At 41.0% G+C, this 18,358-nt stretch overlaps 1 protein-coding gene and 1 pseudogene across 1 annotated transcript in view; both read left to right on the top strand.

The window, feature by feature from the left end:
• Positions 1-1,525: 1,525 nt before the first annotated feature.
• Positions 1,526-2,002, top strand: LOC118855430 (annotated as a pseudogene).
• A 6,859-nt stretch (positions 2,003-8,861) lies between these two features.
• Positions 8,862-18,358, top strand: part of DCK (deoxycytidine kinase) — a 33,956-nt gene continuing 24,459 nt past the window's right edge. The window contains exon 1 of the mRNA XM_036763937.1: positions 8,862-8,952. Within this exon, the coding sequence (XP_036619832.1) occupies positions 8,862-8,952 (91 nt within the window). The remainder of the gene's footprint in view (positions 8,953-18,358) is intronic.

Below are 18,358 nucleotides of genomic sequence, written 5' to 3'. Positions count from 1 at the left end.
GAAGAATGGGATACTCAGGGAGCAATAAAGGCTGGCCTAGGTGCAGTGAGGTAAAGTTATGAATTCATAATAGGGAGCATGCCTTTCTCCAGCTCCATTCAGGGCACATAAGCAGGAGCAGAGGAGATGGATGAAGAAGTAACTCAGGGTTGAAGTTTAAACAGAAATAGGAGAAAGGAGCAAGGGTTTTGAGAGTATATGATATTGTAGCCTTTAACTGGTTAACTAAAGGGTTGAATTGAGAATGGAGGAAAGTGAAGCCAGAGCAGGCATGATAGGATGAATACTGAGGAATGGATGGATTAGAGGTCACACTGAGGATGGAGAATGGATTTGGAGTGAGGTATGGGAAGAGTTTGAATAATGGGAAGTCATTATCAAAGGAATTTCAGAATTCTTGACCAAAGAAATGAAATGCTGATGGGTAATGGTGAGATGAAGGGTACAATCTTGTCTGTGTATGGGAAGAATTCATGAAAAACCTACTAAGGCATGAAAGGGTTATGACACATAGTTGTAGGGGACACTATTGAAATCATGGTTCTGTTTATTTAAAGGTAATAAGAATGGATTTAGGAGGATGAGGGCACAAGGAGAGAGAAGGAAAGGAGGTTATGATCAGATACAGGAATTTCAGAGTTCTTGATCATGGAAGGAGGACAGTTCTAGGGGAATGGCAAGATCAGTGATATGTCTATCCCTTACCATAACTGAGGTAGGGTGGGGGAATAAGTCATGGGAGTTGAATAGATTGAGGAACTGGGAATTTAGGATGTTTGAGGGAATAAAGAACAGAGTTATTCCAGCAAGCTAATTCTTTTAGGCTTGAAAGAAAAGGCTTTCAAGGCCTCTTCTTAAGGGCTTAATTCTTTGAGTCAAATCTCTCATTCTAGCTTATGGTGACTGTCCAATTAACTTGTCAAATTTTCATCCCTTAATATAGATATATACATATATATACACACATGCATATATATATATTATATAATATATAAACCAGATACTGGTTGTTTGTTTAAAAATGATCAAACATGGGTTGATGTGAGGAAAAAGAAACCAGTATCAAGTAGTTAGTCTGCTGATCAAAAACAGATCTATACTATTGCTGGTTCCATACTCTACTGGTGTCCTTTCTTAGGGAGAAATACTAGAAGAAATAAAACCTTTGCTCCATAGGATGTCGATAGGGATTTAAGAGGAGTGAATCATACCCCTGCCTCAATAATCACAGAGAGCTTGGACTTTTGTATTGAATCAACCAAGCAAAGGCATATTAACCAGGTGTGAAAAAATCCTTGATTAATTTGGGAAAAGTGAAGGCTACCGGATGATGTATAATGACACCTCACAGGAAGTGTTTTGGAATTGCCTAGTTATTTAAAATTTAAAAAAAAAAAACAGAGGATTCTCACTCACTGAAAATGTCCTGTGACTTGAAGAGACTCTGGGCAGCCGTTAAGAGCCCTCCTGGTTTGTCAACCCGGATGTTGGGACTTTGTTAAACCCTGGTGCACGGAAGAGGAACATGGCTCAAGAAGCTAACCATACCCTAGGGCCTATGCTTTGTTCCACTGGCTGTGGATTTTATGGAAATCCTTGTACAAATGGCATGTGTTCAGTATGCTATAAAGAACATCTTCAAAGACAACAGACTCTGTAGCATCTACCCAAGTAGAAAGTACATCCGTGGACAAAGCAGTACCTGAAACAGACGATCTGCAAGCTTCAGTATCGGATGCTGCACAGCAGCCCTCTGAACAGCAAAACAAGTCACCGGACAAACCAAACCAAAACAAACAAACAAAAAAAAAAGAATCGCTGTTTCATGTGCAGGAAGAAAGTGGGACTGACTGGGTTTGAATGCCAGTGTGAAAATGTTTACTGTGGTGTGCACCGTTATTCAGATGTACACAATTGCTCTTACAATTACAAAGCTGATGCTGCTGAGAAATTCAGAAAAGAAAATCCAGTAGTTGCTGGGGAAAACATCCAGAAGATTTGAACTCCTGCTGGAACAAAAATCATCCTGACCATCTGCAAACTAAATTGACTTGAGCTTTTTTTCCCTAATCATTGGGAATGTAGAGCAATGTGTCTTGCATAGACCTTTTAATCCTGCATGTCATCAGAAGAATAGATTTTTGTTTTTGTTTTGAAAATGACTGAACATTTATTTCCATTGCAGTTTCTGTGGCTGAAAAGACTTAAGTAAACTTTACAAGTATTATCCTTTTAAGATCATTTTAATTTTAGTTGAGTGCAGAGGACAACATGGAGAAATATTGGAGGTCTGTGCTTTTCCAGTATTAAACATGCATGCATTAACCTTGCAGCAGTTTATTTTCTCATTGTGTGTGTATCTATAGCTTTTCTCTGCAGCATGATTTTTCTTTGAATAATGCCCCTTATGGCACAACTAGTTATCAGTAACTGAATGTATTTTAATCATTATGGCTGCTTCTGTTTTTCATTAACAAAGGTTATCCATATGTTAGCATATTAGCTTCTTTGCACCCATGACCTATTTATGTATGAATCATTTGTAATGAGAGAGTGTGTGCCAATGAGATTAGAAGTTTGTGTGGTTTTTTAAAAATTCTTTTTGAGTGAGGGGAAGAAAGGCTGTATGCACTTTATTGCTGACTGCAGGTTTCTCTGGGATTAAGTTCATCAGTCTGTATGTACACAAATATGAAGAATGATCTGAAGTAACTGTGCTGTACTTATGTTTACCCACCGGTCTTAACTTTGATTAAATAAAAAAAAGGCAAAGCAAAAAAAAATTAAAAAATAACTAGCAGACCAGTTCAGAAGCCAGAAATTCCAGCCTAGAGCCAGGAGAGAGTAGTAGGTCCAGCCAAGCCCCTGAGAGGGAATTAGTTGGGGGGTGGGAGGGAGGGTGATGAAGATGACCCTCAATCCCCCCACCTTGACTGGAGGATGACCTTCAGAAACTTGAAGGGGTGAAAAATTTTTCTCATTAGCATCCCAGCAGCATCCCCAGGACAGCAGTAGTTGGTGGTAGTGAGTACATTGGGAGCCAAAACCAAAATAGACCCGCTGAGGAAAAGCAGCTTATAAAAAAAAGTTAGTAGAAAGTTACAACATACCTAAGGGGAGCTCCATGAGTATCCCAGGAAGGACTTTCAGCAACTAGGAACTGTTGAATTACCCCTTTGCAACATAGGATCTCCAAGCTTGAGCCCACTGTCCCCTAGACTCTGTATTTACTGGCAGGAGAGTGGGTTGATTTTTTTTTTTTTGCAGAGGGAAGGAGATGTTTTATATCAATTGTTTTTACTATATCAATCTTAGTAAATACCCATTTTTCCAAGCTAATTAAGTCTGGCTAAGTGATATCAAATGACAATCAATGGGGGGAAGCACACTGTTAGGGACTCGTGAGAGATAGCATTAAGATACCTCCAACCCTTCAGGGTCTACCCTAGAACTCTGAGGGTGGAAGTAGCTATTCACTGGGACCTCAGCTGAAAGTGCAAGTAGAGTATGGGAGAATGAGCCTAGAGTCCAGGCAGAAGGCAAAACTTCTCATTTCTTGCCTTATTTCTTCTTTGTTCTGCAAAGAGAATGAACTTTACACTAAAATTGATAGAATGAAAATCTCTAGTAGAGTTGATACCTAAGAGAAATAAGGCCAGAATAAGAGAATGCCTACCTACTCGTGATGTAAATCAAGCCACCTGGCCCTGGTGACCTACATACTCAAGAACTAAAAGAACTGGCCCATATGATTACTGAGCTACTGTCAGTAACATCTGAAAGATCACGGAAAATTGAGAGCTATCATAAGACTGGAGCAGGTGTAATGTCTTTCCTTTCTAAAAAGGAAAGAGAACAGTCTATAAATTATAGACTATTCAGCTAAAATGGATCATTAAGAGGATGCTTGGCAAACGTGGCTTCGTAAAGAACAAGTCATGTGGATGAACCTCATTTGCTTTTCTGACAGGATTGCCAAACAGTCATTGAGTCATGTTCAACTCTCCATGACCCCATTTGAGGTTTTCTTGACAAAGATTCTGGAGTGGTTTGCCATTTCCTTCTCCAGCTCATTACACAGATGAGGAAACTGAGGCAAATAGAGTTAGGTGACTTGCCCAGGGTCACACAGCTAGGAAGTGTCTGAGGCAGGATTTGAACTCAGGAAGATGAGTTTCTCTGACTTCAGGTCTGGAACTCTATCCACTGTGTCGTCTAGCTACCTACAAAAGTAGAAGAGGGGAATATTGTCAATATAGTTTACTTGGATTTTAGCAAAGCTTTTGATAAATTGTACTATTCTTGTAGAAAAAATGGAGAGATAAATATTGGTATATAGGTAAATATTGTATATAAATTAAAGAGAAAACACTGGCTTCTTACTGTATTGATCTCAAGAGTACATTTTGTGTGTTGCCTAATACGGTACGTATCCATGTCACTGCTTCATCTGATGAAGTCTTCATCAGGTCAGCATATCGCAGACTGATCTTTAATTTAGATAACACAACATCATTACCCAGATCGCCTCTTCCTAGTGCCCCTACTATCGGCAGGTTGCAGTATGTAGCCTTCCTGAGTCAGATTCTGATGAGTTCAGAATTCAGTCTCTTATTTCTCAAGTTTGCTTGCCCGGATGATTAGAAGACAAGATATCTATTTTCAAAGGGTATAAAAGTGCCAATATATTTCTTACTGTGCAAGTAAATCTGACTCCAGGTCTGGTGCTTTATCCACTGTGCCACCTAGCTATCCCTACTATCCCAGTAAAATCTTTCTATAACACTAACTGGCCTCCCTGTGCAAACTGGCCCATTTTAATGCTCACTATATTGTCTTGCATGGCACTCTGCCACATGTATTGATTACGTCAAGTCGGGCCACCCCACACGTTTTCCTTTTATATTGGGCTTTATCTAAGATGAACTGCAATAAGAAATGCATGTTTGAGGCAGCCATTAGTAGGCATACAACCTTTCTCATTCCTGCTGATGCATACATTTCTCATAATCTAATTGATGAATCTTTTAACCAAGACACAGGCATAAACCTTACCCATGGTGTTGCCCAGGACAGAGTTCTATCATCCTTTTTTATAAATTAAAGTAGTTGTAGTTTGGGAAACAATTGTATTTGTGTGATATATTAAAAACAGTGGTTAAAATATGTCCCTTTGGGTACAATCAGATTCAAAATAGGTTAGATGGCCATCCTCAAGGAGTTGTTCTTAATGGTTCAATTTCAACATTGCAGTAGTTCTCCAGTGGAGGACCCCAGGAAGCTTAGTCTTGCCTTATTTAACACTGTTAGCAAGGGCTTGGATAAAGGTATAATGGGCAAGTTTATCAAATTTACAGCTGACACCAACTTGGGAAGGACAATTAACATGGTGATCCAAAGGAACTCTGACAGGCTACAAAGTATTGGGCTGAATCTGATAAGAGAAAACTCCATATGGATATTTGCATATAGGCAAAAAAAAAAGGTCAATTCCATAAGTATGAGAAGAGAGTAATATAGAACTTATTCTGAAAAATCTGATGCATTTTGCAGACTGCAAGTTCATTATAAATCATGAGTGAGGCATAGTGGCCAAAAAAATGTAGCATCAGATACTTCCTAGCTGTGTGACCCTAAGCAAGTCACTTAACCCTGTTTGCCTCAGTTTCCTCAGCTGGAGAAGAAAATGGCAAACCATTCCAGTATTTTTGTCAAGAAAACCCCAAATGGGGCTAGGAAGAGTCAGACATGACTGAACAATAAACAAAGCAATCAAAAAAACAAATGTAATTCTTTGCTGAAGTAGGAGGGGCAGAGCTTCCAGAGTAGGAAATGATAATCCTACTGAATTGTAGGCAGCTAGGTGGTGCAGTGAATAGAATACTGGACCTGGAGTTAGGAAGACCTGAGTTCACATCCTGCCTCAGACATTAGTTGTGTGCCCCAGGCAAGTCACTTCTGTTTGTCTCGGTTTCCTCATCTGTAAAATGGGAATACCATTCTACCTTTCGGGTTGTCATGAGGATAATAATTATAAAGCAGGGTGTATGGGGTGTTCAGGGAGGACTAGTACTTCTGGTATGAGGGCTTGCTGAGCCCTTTTCAGGGTTGCTCAGGTGTCCGCCAATTCACCAACTATCACCTGTGGCTCCAAGAAGCTGTAACATGCACAGGCCACACCCAGGCAAAATCATCTCAGCAGAAGGGCTAAACCAGGTTGAGGGTAACCAACAGGCCTCAGATCCCTCGGTGAATTAGGGGGATGTCTATCCCAAGCATGAACGGGCAGATGAGAATAATTTGTTCCAATGGCCATGAAGGTGGCTCAAGCAGGCACCGTGGAGAGCTTGGAGCTTGGTCAGATGCTGAAGACACCAAGGTCATCCTCTGCATCCTGGACCAAGCCAGACTTTTGTCTTGCCCCTGGACTCAGGACTTCTATGATTCTAGAAGAGAGAGTGAGGCTGATGGCCGTTGAACCCTGCCTCACTTACATTCAATTCACATGATGTCACTGGTCCTCTTTGAAAGTGAAGGACAAACAACAATTGTAAAGGGCATAGCACTAAGCCTGGCACATAGTAAAAGTTAGCTATCATTATCATCATTACTGTTACTATCATTACTCTTCCCTTGCCAGCTCTCATCTCTGCTATTGTGTTCAGTTGGGAGCATCTGTTACCTGGGCTTATTTCCATCTTCTGTATATTTCTCCTATTATTAGAGTGTAATATTTAAATTGGTTGCTAACTTCCCTTTGTATCCACATTGATCCCTTCACACAAATCTCATTTTTCTTTCTTATTGGGATGTATCTTCAGAACTTCATTCTGAAATTCTTTTTCTTCCACGGGTTCCTCCTTGGAACCCTTTGAAATCTGCTTTCCAAAAATCTAGAATGGCTGTCAGACTATGCCCAGACTTACCTTCTTTATTAAGACTCTAGAATGGAGTGGTCATTTCCTCCCAGGGTTTCCCTCATTTCAATTCCAGATATCAATTTCTCTGAGTTAGAATCAGTTCCAGAATAGAATTTCCCGTTGTTGATTTCCCCACCTTTGGAAAGATAAAATTAAAACAAGGCAAGTCAAGAAATTATTAGTGGTTCAGCAAATGTGTGGACAATTGAAGGTCTTCATCACTACTATGACACTCCTCAGTGCCAGTCTTAGGTCTGTTTCCCCAAATCCTTATCTATTTCTTCTTTCTGTACAGGTGTATATATATTCCACTGACAAAATCAGGCTCCTAATCTATGGGGTCTGGGGTAGGGAGGAAGGAGAATATTTTATAGTTATTTATGTGTGTGTTACTATCCCATCTTAGTAAATTCATTGGCTAAGAGCTAATTATATCTAATAGCTGATTGTTGACAGAGAGTCCACTGGTGGGCACTCATTTAGATCCCCAGTGTTGCCCCTAAAACCTGAGGTAGTAGCCCCTGTGGGGGCAACTCTCCAGTTCTAATGCATTTTGGGAAAAGGGAGATGTCCTACATGTAGAAGATCCGCTTGAGAATTCTGTGTCTACTGCAGGCTAAAAAGCCTTTGTCCACCAGATGCAAAAACTCAAAACTGCTGAAACTCAGCTCTTGTTATCCGTCCTTCTGGGAGGCTATTCACTGGACACTGGAGGTTCCTTACTCCTAGGAGGCTTTTTGCTGGTCAGTTTTGGGGGTTCCTTTCTGGGAGTCTATTCACTGGACAGTTTTGGGGTTCCTTCCTCCTGGGAGGCTATTCACTGGTCAGTTTTTGGGGTTCCTTTCTGGGAGGCTATGCACTGGACAATTTTGGGGGTTTCTTCTTTCTGAGAGGTTATTCACTGGACAGTTTTAGGGTTTCTTACTCCTGGGAGGCTATAACTGGACAGTTTTGGGGTTCCTTCCTTCTGGGAGGCTATCCACTGGACAGTTTTGGGGGTTCGTTCTTTCTGGGAGGCTATTCACTGGACACTGGGGGTTCCTTACTCCTGGTAGGCTATTAACTGGACAGTTTTTGGGGTTCCTTTCTGGGAGGCTATTCACTGGACAGTTTTGGAGCGCCTTCTTTCTGGGAGACTTCGCTGGACGCTGTCTTGGGTGCTCAGCTGTCCACCAGCAAGCGGTGGAGACCGTAGAGTGGATAGAATCAGGGTTCAGTGATCACGTGGGATCAAATCCTGCCTCAGGTTGTGTGACCCTGAGCCACTCATTTCACCGTTCAGCGTCTCAGTTTCCCCATCGGTCCAGCGAGGGTGGGGGGGTTCGAGGACCAACTTTGGGGCTACCCCTCCTTTAATAGTTCCTTTTTATGTCTTGTCTTCAAGGAGTGTAAGCTCCTCGAGGGCAGGGGCTGTTCTTTGGCTCTACTTAACGTCCTTAACTCCAAGAGCCTCGGGAGGGGACGCCCCTCCCCCACCCCAGCCTCTCTCCAAGGGCGCAGGCGCAGCTACCAAGGAGAGCGCCTCACCGTTCGAGTCTATCGATCTATCGGAAATCGGCCGCTTTCAGCTAGCCTTTTTCGGTGCTTCGGAAGACTTCGTAAGCTAGGGAGGAGGAGGGACCGCGGCGGAGGCGGTGGCGGGAGACCGCTTAGCCCCACCCCCAGCCTCTTCTCCTGACGCAACTCGGGGCTCGGACTGCGCACGCGCGGCTTAGGCCGCAGGAAGTCCGGGAGGTCGGGGGAGGTCGAGGGAAGCTTCCGTGGGGGGGCGGGGCAAGAGGAGGTGACACTGACGTCATCGTCCCGCCCCTCCCCTCCCCCGCGCGCCAAAATCAAACGCGGCTGGCGACGCGGCGCGAGCGCGGTGCCGTCTTCCGCGTTTCCCGCGTCTCCCTGTCGCTCGCGCCCTGTCAGAGCTGCGGCTGCCGCGGAGGAGACGAGATGGCCACCCCGCCCAAGAGGAGCTGCCCGTCCCCCGCAGGCGGCGCCGGGCGGGCCCGCATCAAGAAGATCGCCGTCGAAGGCAACATCGGTGAGGCGCCTCCGACCCCCACGGAGCCCCGCGATCTCCCTGATCTGACAGGGGGGGAAACTGAGGCCCGGGCGGGGGAGGTCCGGAAGGAGGCTCAAGTGCCCTTCAGGCCCGTGCCCCATCTGACAGGCGGGGAAACTGAGGCCAGGGTGGGAGAGTGTCGGAAGAAGGCTCAGGGGCCCCCAGACCCGCGCCCCTATCTGACAGGCGGGGAAACTGAGGCTGGAGGAGGCTGGGGTCCTGAGGGACGGATTAGAGCGGTCCCTGGAGCCCCCCAGGTACGAAGGGCCCCTATCGGCCCTTTCCTCCTCAACCGCCTCCCGCGGGGGTCGGGGAGGAGAGCGGAGGGGGAGGAGAAGGGTTCTTATTCCCGGAGAAGCCGAGGTTGCGGTCCGGCCCAGATTGTCTGGGCCCCCAGCCCGGGCAGCCCCGAGAGCAGCACCTTTCAGTGGAAGCTGCTTCAGCTTGACTCAGTTTCCTGTTCGAGCTCATTGGCCGCGTCACTCCGGGTCAGTTGCTTAATTTACTTGAGCCTCGGTTTCCTCATCTGTAAAATGGGGATAACGCAATCTTCATTTCTCAGGGTTGGCATGAAGGAAATGTTTGCAAACCTTTAGCGTGTTAATATCAACCGAAGTGAGAGATTATCACAGGCTTATATCACTTACCACTTGGACTCTTGGAATGGTTTTTTTTTGTTTGTTTTTAATTTTTATCGCTAACTTTTGTTTTTTGCATCACCTCTGTTGCTGAACACATCCCCTCTCCTTCACTGCCTATAAAGTAGCAAAGAATAAGAAAAAAGGGAGAACCAGCCTTCTGCAAAACCAGCTATCCATAATGGAACGGGACAGCACATGCGTTCTGGAAGGCATCTGACTAAGGCATCTTCCTGCCTTCTGTCTCTGCTGCCTCCAACCTGACCTTAATAAGACTTTTACACTAATCTTCCCTTTGTAATTATTTTTTCACTCTCCTCAAAAAATCTTAATTGTCTACAAAGTCCTGCTGTGACTCCTTTGCTTGGGCACTCAAGGCCTTTACAGTTTAGCACCACCCATCTCTCCTGTTGGATTCCCATCCCCATTCCACATGGATTCCCATCCCCATTCCATGTCTCTGGGGGTTAGGGGTGAGGTGCCTCTGAGATCTGGAAAATCCAAGTAAATTTTTTTGGCCCTCCCTTCCTACTGGAGAAGTCTGAGTATTTTCTTTTCCTTTTATAGGGTGTTTACAAGTACCTTGTTGTAAAATCTGGATTGATATTATACAGTACTATGCATATATTTTATGCATCTCTGGGTTTCTAAACTTTTTCTTTGTCATTTGTTGGCCTTTGAGTGTCAAATGTAGCTTCTACAAAACTACCCCAAATTCCCATTTTAATTTTTTATGCCCACCTGTGATATGTCAATATCAAGATGCGGAAATGGTAACTTGCTCCTGGCTTTCCCATCTCCAGTGAGTGAATAAGAGCACTTGGTTTGGATGTCAGCAAACTTAGATTCAAATCTCATCTCTGCTACTCTGTATGTGTGACCCAATCTCTGGGTCACAGTTTCCTCATCTGAAAAATGAGGAGGCTGGACCAGTTGACCTCCAAGGTCTCTTCTAATTCTAGATGCTAGGACCATAATCTATTTCTTTTTTCTTTTGACTTGAGTTTCTTACCCATCTCTTAATGACCAATAAAGATTGAAAAAATAAATACAGTAAAATTTTATTTCTGCCTGCTAAGGCGCACATTTTTAAGGAATTTATTCAAGGAATAATTATTGATCTCTTCCTAGTGTCCATTCTTTCAATAACAAAACTAGCTTAAGGCTTCATTTTTATGTGCTAAAAAAAAGGTCAGTTTGTTCTCCAAGAGGCCCAGCCCTGTTTCTTTCATTGACAGAATATTCATTCTACAGATTCCTCTCTCCACCCCCCATCTTCTGTCCTGTGGCTAGAACTAGGATTGTAGGGGTCATAGATTTATAGCAGGAAATAGAGGTCATTTAGTCAAATCTCTTAATTTTACAGTTTAGGAAACTGAGAGCAAGGGAGGTAACATGACTTCCCTAATTGTGATCAGAAAGGTAGGGAGTAGCAGAACTGGGATTTGACCCCAGGTCTTCTGACTCTAAAAACAGCAAACTTTTCACTACATTCTAGGTTAGGGAATGGCTTAAAAGCAACAGCTTTCCCCATTGAAATCCTTAGACTATTAAACAGGGCTAGAATTAGAAAAATGAACTGTTTGTCAAAGATAAAGTTAGAATGCACTGTGATGGGTGGGTTCATGATGAAGAATTAAAGAATGTCTCAAAATCTTGTGAATTCGGTGCAAAATTGTATAAAACAAGTGAATGCAGCAAAAGGAGACAATCTTGTATATTAAAAAGTTTTTGAAGATATAAAAGTTGTAAGGTTTATTATAGAAATTAATTTTGTTATTGTTCAGTCATTTTTCAGTTGTGTCTGACTCTTCGTGACCCCATTGGGGTTTTCTTGAAGAGATACTGGAGTGGTTTGTCATTTCTTTCTCCAGCTCATTTTACAGATGAGGAAATTGAGGCAAACAGGGTAAAGTGACTTGCCCAGGGTCATACAGCTACTCGATGTCTGAGGCCACATTTGAACTCATCTTCCTGACTCCAGGGCCATCAATCTATCTACTTCACCACCTAGCTGTGTACTAATTTATTTTGTACTTACTAATTCACACACTACTGTGTTATGTATTCATCAGAGGCTTGTGTTCACATTCCCCCATGCTATAGCCTTTCTTCAGAATGATCCCTTCTCCTTCAGCTCAAATTCTCCTTTATCTTATTCTTAAGTTCTCCCACAGTTCTCTTCTCTCAAATTCAATCTTTGCCCTTCTTCATCGATATGAACATCTTGAAATCACCTTGTTTACTCATTTTCTTTCAAATTTAGTCTGGCTTTAATTACAAATCCATTCTCCTTCAGTCCAGGCCTCTCTTTTCCTATTCTTTTCAATCAAATATATGATACTGTATTAAAAGTACTTTGCAATTTTTAAATTATTAATTTGGTATGGGTATTTCCTCCTCCAACACAGATTACAATCTCTATAATTTAGTATAGTGTCTTTTAAAGTTTCTTTGGAAATTTTGTTATTCTTATAGCTAGGCTAGTCCTTGAAGAACAATAATCTATCATAAACCAGTAATAATGGATTTGCCGAATATGATTTATAAATATATTTGAGAGGCTTCTTCTCTTATACTGACCTTTGAAAAGCATTTTCATTTTTCATGTCTCTTCCCAGAGTGCTTTTTAGGCTTGGTAAAGTCCTAGTAAAAAGTATTAAATTATGTGAGTTCCAGTTATTAATTGCTGTGGAGCCATTGGAGAAAGCAGACAGGGCCTTTCATACTTAATGTTAATTTTGACTGTAGAACAAACCATGTTTTTGACTTATTCAGGTGAGTTATAGCTTGCATTAATACAGCAATTTTTATGGTTTTGAAAGTTTCCAGAGACATTTTTCAGTTGATTCTCATTCACACTCAAGAGGTCATTGTTTTTCTCATCTTGTCACTTTAACATATGAGGAAACTGAGGCCTTGTGAAGTTGTGAAATGGCTAGTTCCCACGGTAAATTGTCAGTGACCTAGAAGTCCTCCCACTGCAGGCTAGAAAGAACTATGTAACCTCAAATCCTACTGTCTTTCTTTGCAGACCTTGTTTTTAAATTGGTCACTGTAGCTCTGTACTCTCACAACCCCTCACCTCATGCTCCCCTTTAGTGGAATGCTCGATTATGTTTTGTTTATGGTGGGTTCACCTCCTGCCTCTGATCTTAGTATTCTGTGCAGAATGACTTTTGGCCAATGATCTCAGTATAAAACACTATCAGTAGGAACTTCTTAGTTCCCATGACTTTTTTCCCCAATCTTTTTTTGCCTGAGTATCCTTGGCTGTATTCCTTTTTGCCTCCATAAAGAATATTAATGTATTAGCTTGTTCCAAAAAAAGGTTGAAAAGATGGACTTTTGCCCAAGCTGGAAAATAAGAGTAAGTATTGTTCTTCTGCTACAAATCTGTTGTGAGGGTAGCATTTCTTCCACTTTTTAGGATGTGACCAGCATGAACATTCCTTTCTCTTTGGCAGCATCGAGAGAAGGCAGAATAGTCCAGTGTTATAAGTTAGGGGAATGATTTTAGAATCCAGTTGATGGCCTGACCTTTTTTTTAAAGTATATTTTTTGGTGGTTTCTTGTGAACACCTTCTATTCTTTTCACTCCTCTGATTAGCATTATGGTTGTTTACTTTTTCAGTGTTTTCTTTCCTTGCTTCTTTTAAGTAACATCCATTTGTTTTCTACACAGAGTCACCCATGATCACTTTTGGTCTTCCCCTCATCAATTACACTTGCCTATAGGTCATACAGATGAGGAAATAGAGGCCGGGGGAATTATGTGACTTGCCCAAAGTTATAGAGGTCATATGGAGCAAGGCTAGGATCTAAACTCAGGTCTTTGAACTCTAAGTACAGTCTTCTTTTTTTTTTTTTTTGTGGAGAAGAATTATGACCAATGGAATGAATCATGAGAAAGAAGAAACAGAACCAAAAAAAACCCCAAAAACAAAAACAAAAGAGAAGAAAAAAATGCGAGCATGAAGTGTGCCTCAATCTGCATTCAAACTTCATAGTTTTTTCTCTGGATGTAGATAGCATTCTCCATCGTGAGTCCTTTGGAGTTGTCTTTGCACCTTGTGTTGCTGAGAAGAGCGAAGTTTGTCAGGGTTGGTCCTCATGGAATCCATACATCTGTGGTTGTGTACAATGTTCTGGCTCTGCTCCGCTCACTCAGCATTATGTCGTGTAGGTTTTTCCAGGTTGTTACGGAGTCCGTATCATCCCCATTTCTTATGGCACAATAGTATTCCATTACCTTCATATACCACAGCTTGTTCAGCCATTCCCCAATTGATGGGCATCCCTTTGATTTCCAATTCTTGGCTACCACAAAAAGAGCTGCTATAAATATTTTTGTGCATATGGGTCCTTTTCCTGTTTGTGTGATTTCTTGGGGATACAACCCTAGAAGTGGTATTGCTGGGTCAAAGGGTATGAACATTTTTATGGCCCTTTGGGCGTAGTTCCAAATTACTCTCCAAAATGGCTGGATCATCTCACAACTCCACCAGCAATGTAACAATGTTCCAATTTTCCCACATCCTCTCCAGCATTTATCATTTTCCTGTTTTCTTATTTTAGCCAATCTGACAGGAGAGATGTGGTATCTAAGAGTTGTTTTGATTTGCATTTCTCTAATCAGTAGTGATTTAGAGCATTTTTTCATATGCCTATAGATAGCTTTAATTTCTTCCTCTGAAAACTGCCTGTTCATATCCTTTGACCATTTCTCAATTGGGGAATGGCTTGTATTCCTATATATTTGGCTCAGTTCCCTGTATATTTTAGAGATGAGGCCTTTATCAGAAATACTAGTTGTAAAGATTTTCTCCCAGTTTTCTGCTTCCTTCCTAATTTTTGTTGCATTGGCTTTTTTTGTACAAAAACCTTTCAATTTAACATAATCAAAATTATCCATTTTGCATTTTGTAATGCTCTCTAATTCTTGTTGGGTCATGAAATTCTTTTCTTTTCCATAAATCTGATAAGTAAACTATTCCTTACTCTCCCAAATTACTTATAGTATCAGCCTTTACTCCTAAATCATGAACCCATTTTGACTTTATTATGGTATATGGTGTAAGGTATTGGTCTATGCCCAGTTTCTGCCCTACCATTTTCCAATTTTCCCAACAGTTTTTGTGAAATAGTGAATTATTAGCCCAGAAGCTGGCCTCTTTGGGTTTATCAAAGAGTAAATTGCTATAGTTGTTGACTTCTCCATCTTGTATTCCTATCCTATTCCACTGATCCACACCTCTGTTTCTTAGCCAGTACCAGGTAGTTTTGATGACTGCTGCTCTGTAGTACAGTTTAATATCTGGTATGGCTAGGCCACCTTTCTTTTCATTAATACCCTAGATATTCTAGACCTCTTGTTTTTCCAGATGAATTTTGTTATTATTTTGTCCAGCTCAGTAAAATAATTTTTTGGTAGTTCGATTGGTATGGCACTGAATAGATAGATTAATTTAGGTAAAATTGTCATTTTTATTATATTAGCTCGGCCTAACCATGAGCAGCTGATATTTTTCCATTTATTTAGATCTGACTTTATTCGCACGAAAAGTGTTTCATAGTTATGTTCATATAGGCCCTGGGTTTGTCTTGGCAAATAGACTCCCAAATATTTTATAGTGTCTACAGTAACTTTGAATGGAATTTCTCTTTCTATCTCTTGCTGTTGGGCTTTGTCAGTAATGTATAGGAATGCTGAGGATTTATGTGGGTTTATTTTATATCCTGCAACTTTGCTAAAGTTGTTTATTATTTCAAGTAGTTTTTTACTTGATTCTCTAGGATTCTCTAAATAAATCATCATATCATCTGCAAAAAGTGATAATTTAGTTTCTTCTTTTCCTATTCTAATTCCTTCAATTTCTTTTTCTTCTCTTATTGCTACAGCTAACGTTTCTAGTACCAAATTGAATAGTAGGGATGATAATGGACATCCTTGTTTCACCCCTGATCTTATTGGGAATGCATCTAGCTTATCCCCATTACAAATAATGCTTGTTGATGGTTTTAGGTAGATGCTATTTATAATTTTAAGGAAGGTTCCATTTATTCCTATGCTTTCTAGTGTTTTTAATAGGAATGGGTTAAGTACAGTCTTCTTTTCACTGTACAGGTACCCTAGAAAATAACAGAAGTCTGGCTTCCCCTTCCAGACTGTGTCTTGTTCCACTTTTTGGGCAATTGTCTAAGTTTCTTTTTTCTTACTCAACCCTTCCTTCTTTGCCACCTTCATTTTTATAGATCTTTTTTCTTTGAGACTTTCCCTTTGGAGGAGGAAAAAGGAAGGAGCTCTTTTCTTATTTATCCAGTGACATGCAAAAGGACTGATTATCAGCTCTCTCTTAATCCCTTCCCCTTCTATCTTTCTAGTAACCTTTTCTTCTTTGCTCTTTATGCACTTAATAATGTTATTTTTATATGATGGTTATTTGTGTCAATATCCTCTCTCACTGATAGACTGTAAGTTCCAGGAGGGCAGATACTGTCTCATCCTAACTTTGTATCTTCCCTAGACTCTAGTACTATGTGTTACATACAGAAACTTAATATAATATTTGTTAAATTGAATTGACTGGAGAAAAACTCCTTTAAACTTCCTTTCTTCTACTTTGTGCAGAAAAGGAAGACTGGAATGACAGAAAAGCTTTTGGGATGGAAGGGCAGGAGGCAGACCAGGGAGGTGCTGGAGCCTATAGAAACTAGCTCAGGATTGTTAAATTTTCAGTATGAGCCATTTACACCACGGAAATCAGCAAAAGCTACAAATCTGGATTGGATTTCTTGTTTTCTTAATTTTCTAGACTTAAGAAAGTCATGGAGAAAATGTTAATAATGCAGATTAAAATTAAAAGTATGTTTTTACATGTTTTCTCCTCCTGGAGAGCTGGTTGTTAAACATTGATGCTCATGCCACTGAGGCAGACCCACCATAATATAAAGGGAAGCATGTGATGGGTTGGAAGTGTATAGCGACTTGGAACAAGCTCAGTGTACAAGAACAAGGTTCTAGCCTTCAGAGGGAGGCTCTCTCAGGTGGAATGATTCATTGGGAACTGGCCATGGATGTCACTTGCCAAGGCTTTAGCTTTCTCAGTGATGATAATAACTAGGTAGCATTTACTTAGTCTTTTCTCTATTTTGCAAGGTGCTTTACGGATATTACCTCATCCTCATAGTAGCCATGGGAGGTAGATGCTATTATTATCCCCATTTTAGAGATGAGGAAAGAGAGGTGAAATATTTTGCCCAGAGTCACACCCTTAAGAGATATTTGAGGCTGAATTTGAACTCAGATCTTCCCAATTCCGGATCCATTGCTGGGCTTTTTATAAAGATATATAATTTATAATTTGTAGATGTTTAGAATATTTATGTTTGTTTAGATCATTTTGACATATAGCAAATTTATGTTAAATTGCTTACTGTCTTAGGGAGGGAGAAAATTTAGAACTCAGAATTTTAAAAAGGAATGCTAAAATCCATCTGTACGTGTATTGGAAAAAAATACAATTTAAAAAAAGTCTTTAAAAAGATATTTATCTTAAATGTCTTTAGCTTAAGATAAAGCTGGTTTGGTTGTTATTAGTAGCATTGTTATTGGTACATACAGTTCACATTTTAGATAATATCTTGCTCTACAGTTTGCCAAGTACTTTCACATTCTTTACCTTGTTAGATCCTCATAAAAGTTTGGTGATGTAGGTAAAGTGAGAATTACTTTTACTGTTTTACAGATGAGGAAACCAGGATTCATAGAAGTGATTTGCCTAAATTCATACAATAAGTATATTCAGGAACTAAAACCCAAATTTCAAGGAAGGAACACTTAGACCAAGTATACACAAAGACAGCATCTTTGCTCTAAGTGACATAATTTTAGGGGCATTATCTCAAAGAGGGGAAGATACCAAATGGTGCCGCCCTTCCTCCTTCCCCCAAATATCTCTGGGTGCTGACTAGGTCCTCTACAAATTTGTTATGTAATCTCCATGTGACTCTCTGCTTCAGGACAATCCTTTTATTATTCTTGGTGACTTTTCCCACAGCAGTTCCAAACTTTCCCTTTTCTTGGCAAGCCTCCTTTACCATCCTCCCTCAACCCCAAATTTCTCACTGGAGAACTTTGCCTCCTGCTTTACTGAGAAAATAAGATTCCATCCTTCTCCCTTTCAATGCCCATTCTTTCTTCTTTGTTCTAAGTCCCGAGTAAGAAGTGGCCCTTTGCCTTATGAAGCCCAATCCCCTCTCCTTGTGCCCTCTATCCCATACCTCTTTCTTCTTCTAGAGCTCTTGCCCTTTTTACCTTCTCTTTTTTTGTCATGGTCTCTCATCTTCAAACTCCCTATCTCCTGGCTCCCTAAAAACGTTCCTAGTTCTCATCCATTCTTAGTCTTTAACTGGACCCTGTCAACTCAGAGACTGAGAAAAGGCCATTGGATTTAGGAATTAAGAGATTGCTGGCAGGGATGAAAAAACTAGTTTAAGTTGACCCATGTGGTAGAAAGTCAGATTGCTGGGTTTGAAGAGTGAGTTGGAGGTGAGGAACACTTCACATTCCTTCACACTCGTCACCCCTTTGCAATCTGGAATTAGCAGCAGGAAATCATTGATTATATTGGAGAGAGCAGAGAAAGTGAGGAGGTGGTGAGAAAGTGGAGGCAGTAAGTGTAGAAACCTCTAAAGGAGGTGCTTTGTTTTAGGAAGAAACTGAAAGCACTGTGCAGTATCTAGTG

The sequence above is a fragment of the Trichosurus vulpecula genome, chromosome 6 (genome assembly GCF_011100635.1).
Source record: "Trichosurus vulpecula isolate mTriVul1 chromosome 6, mTriVul1.pri, whole genome shotgun sequence".
NCBI lineage: Eukaryota > Metazoa > Chordata > Mammalia > Diprotodontia > Phalangeridae > Trichosurus > Trichosurus vulpecula.
The sequence above is the reverse complement of the archived record's forward strand: the minus strand, read 5'-3'. Positions and strand labels throughout refer to the sequence as shown.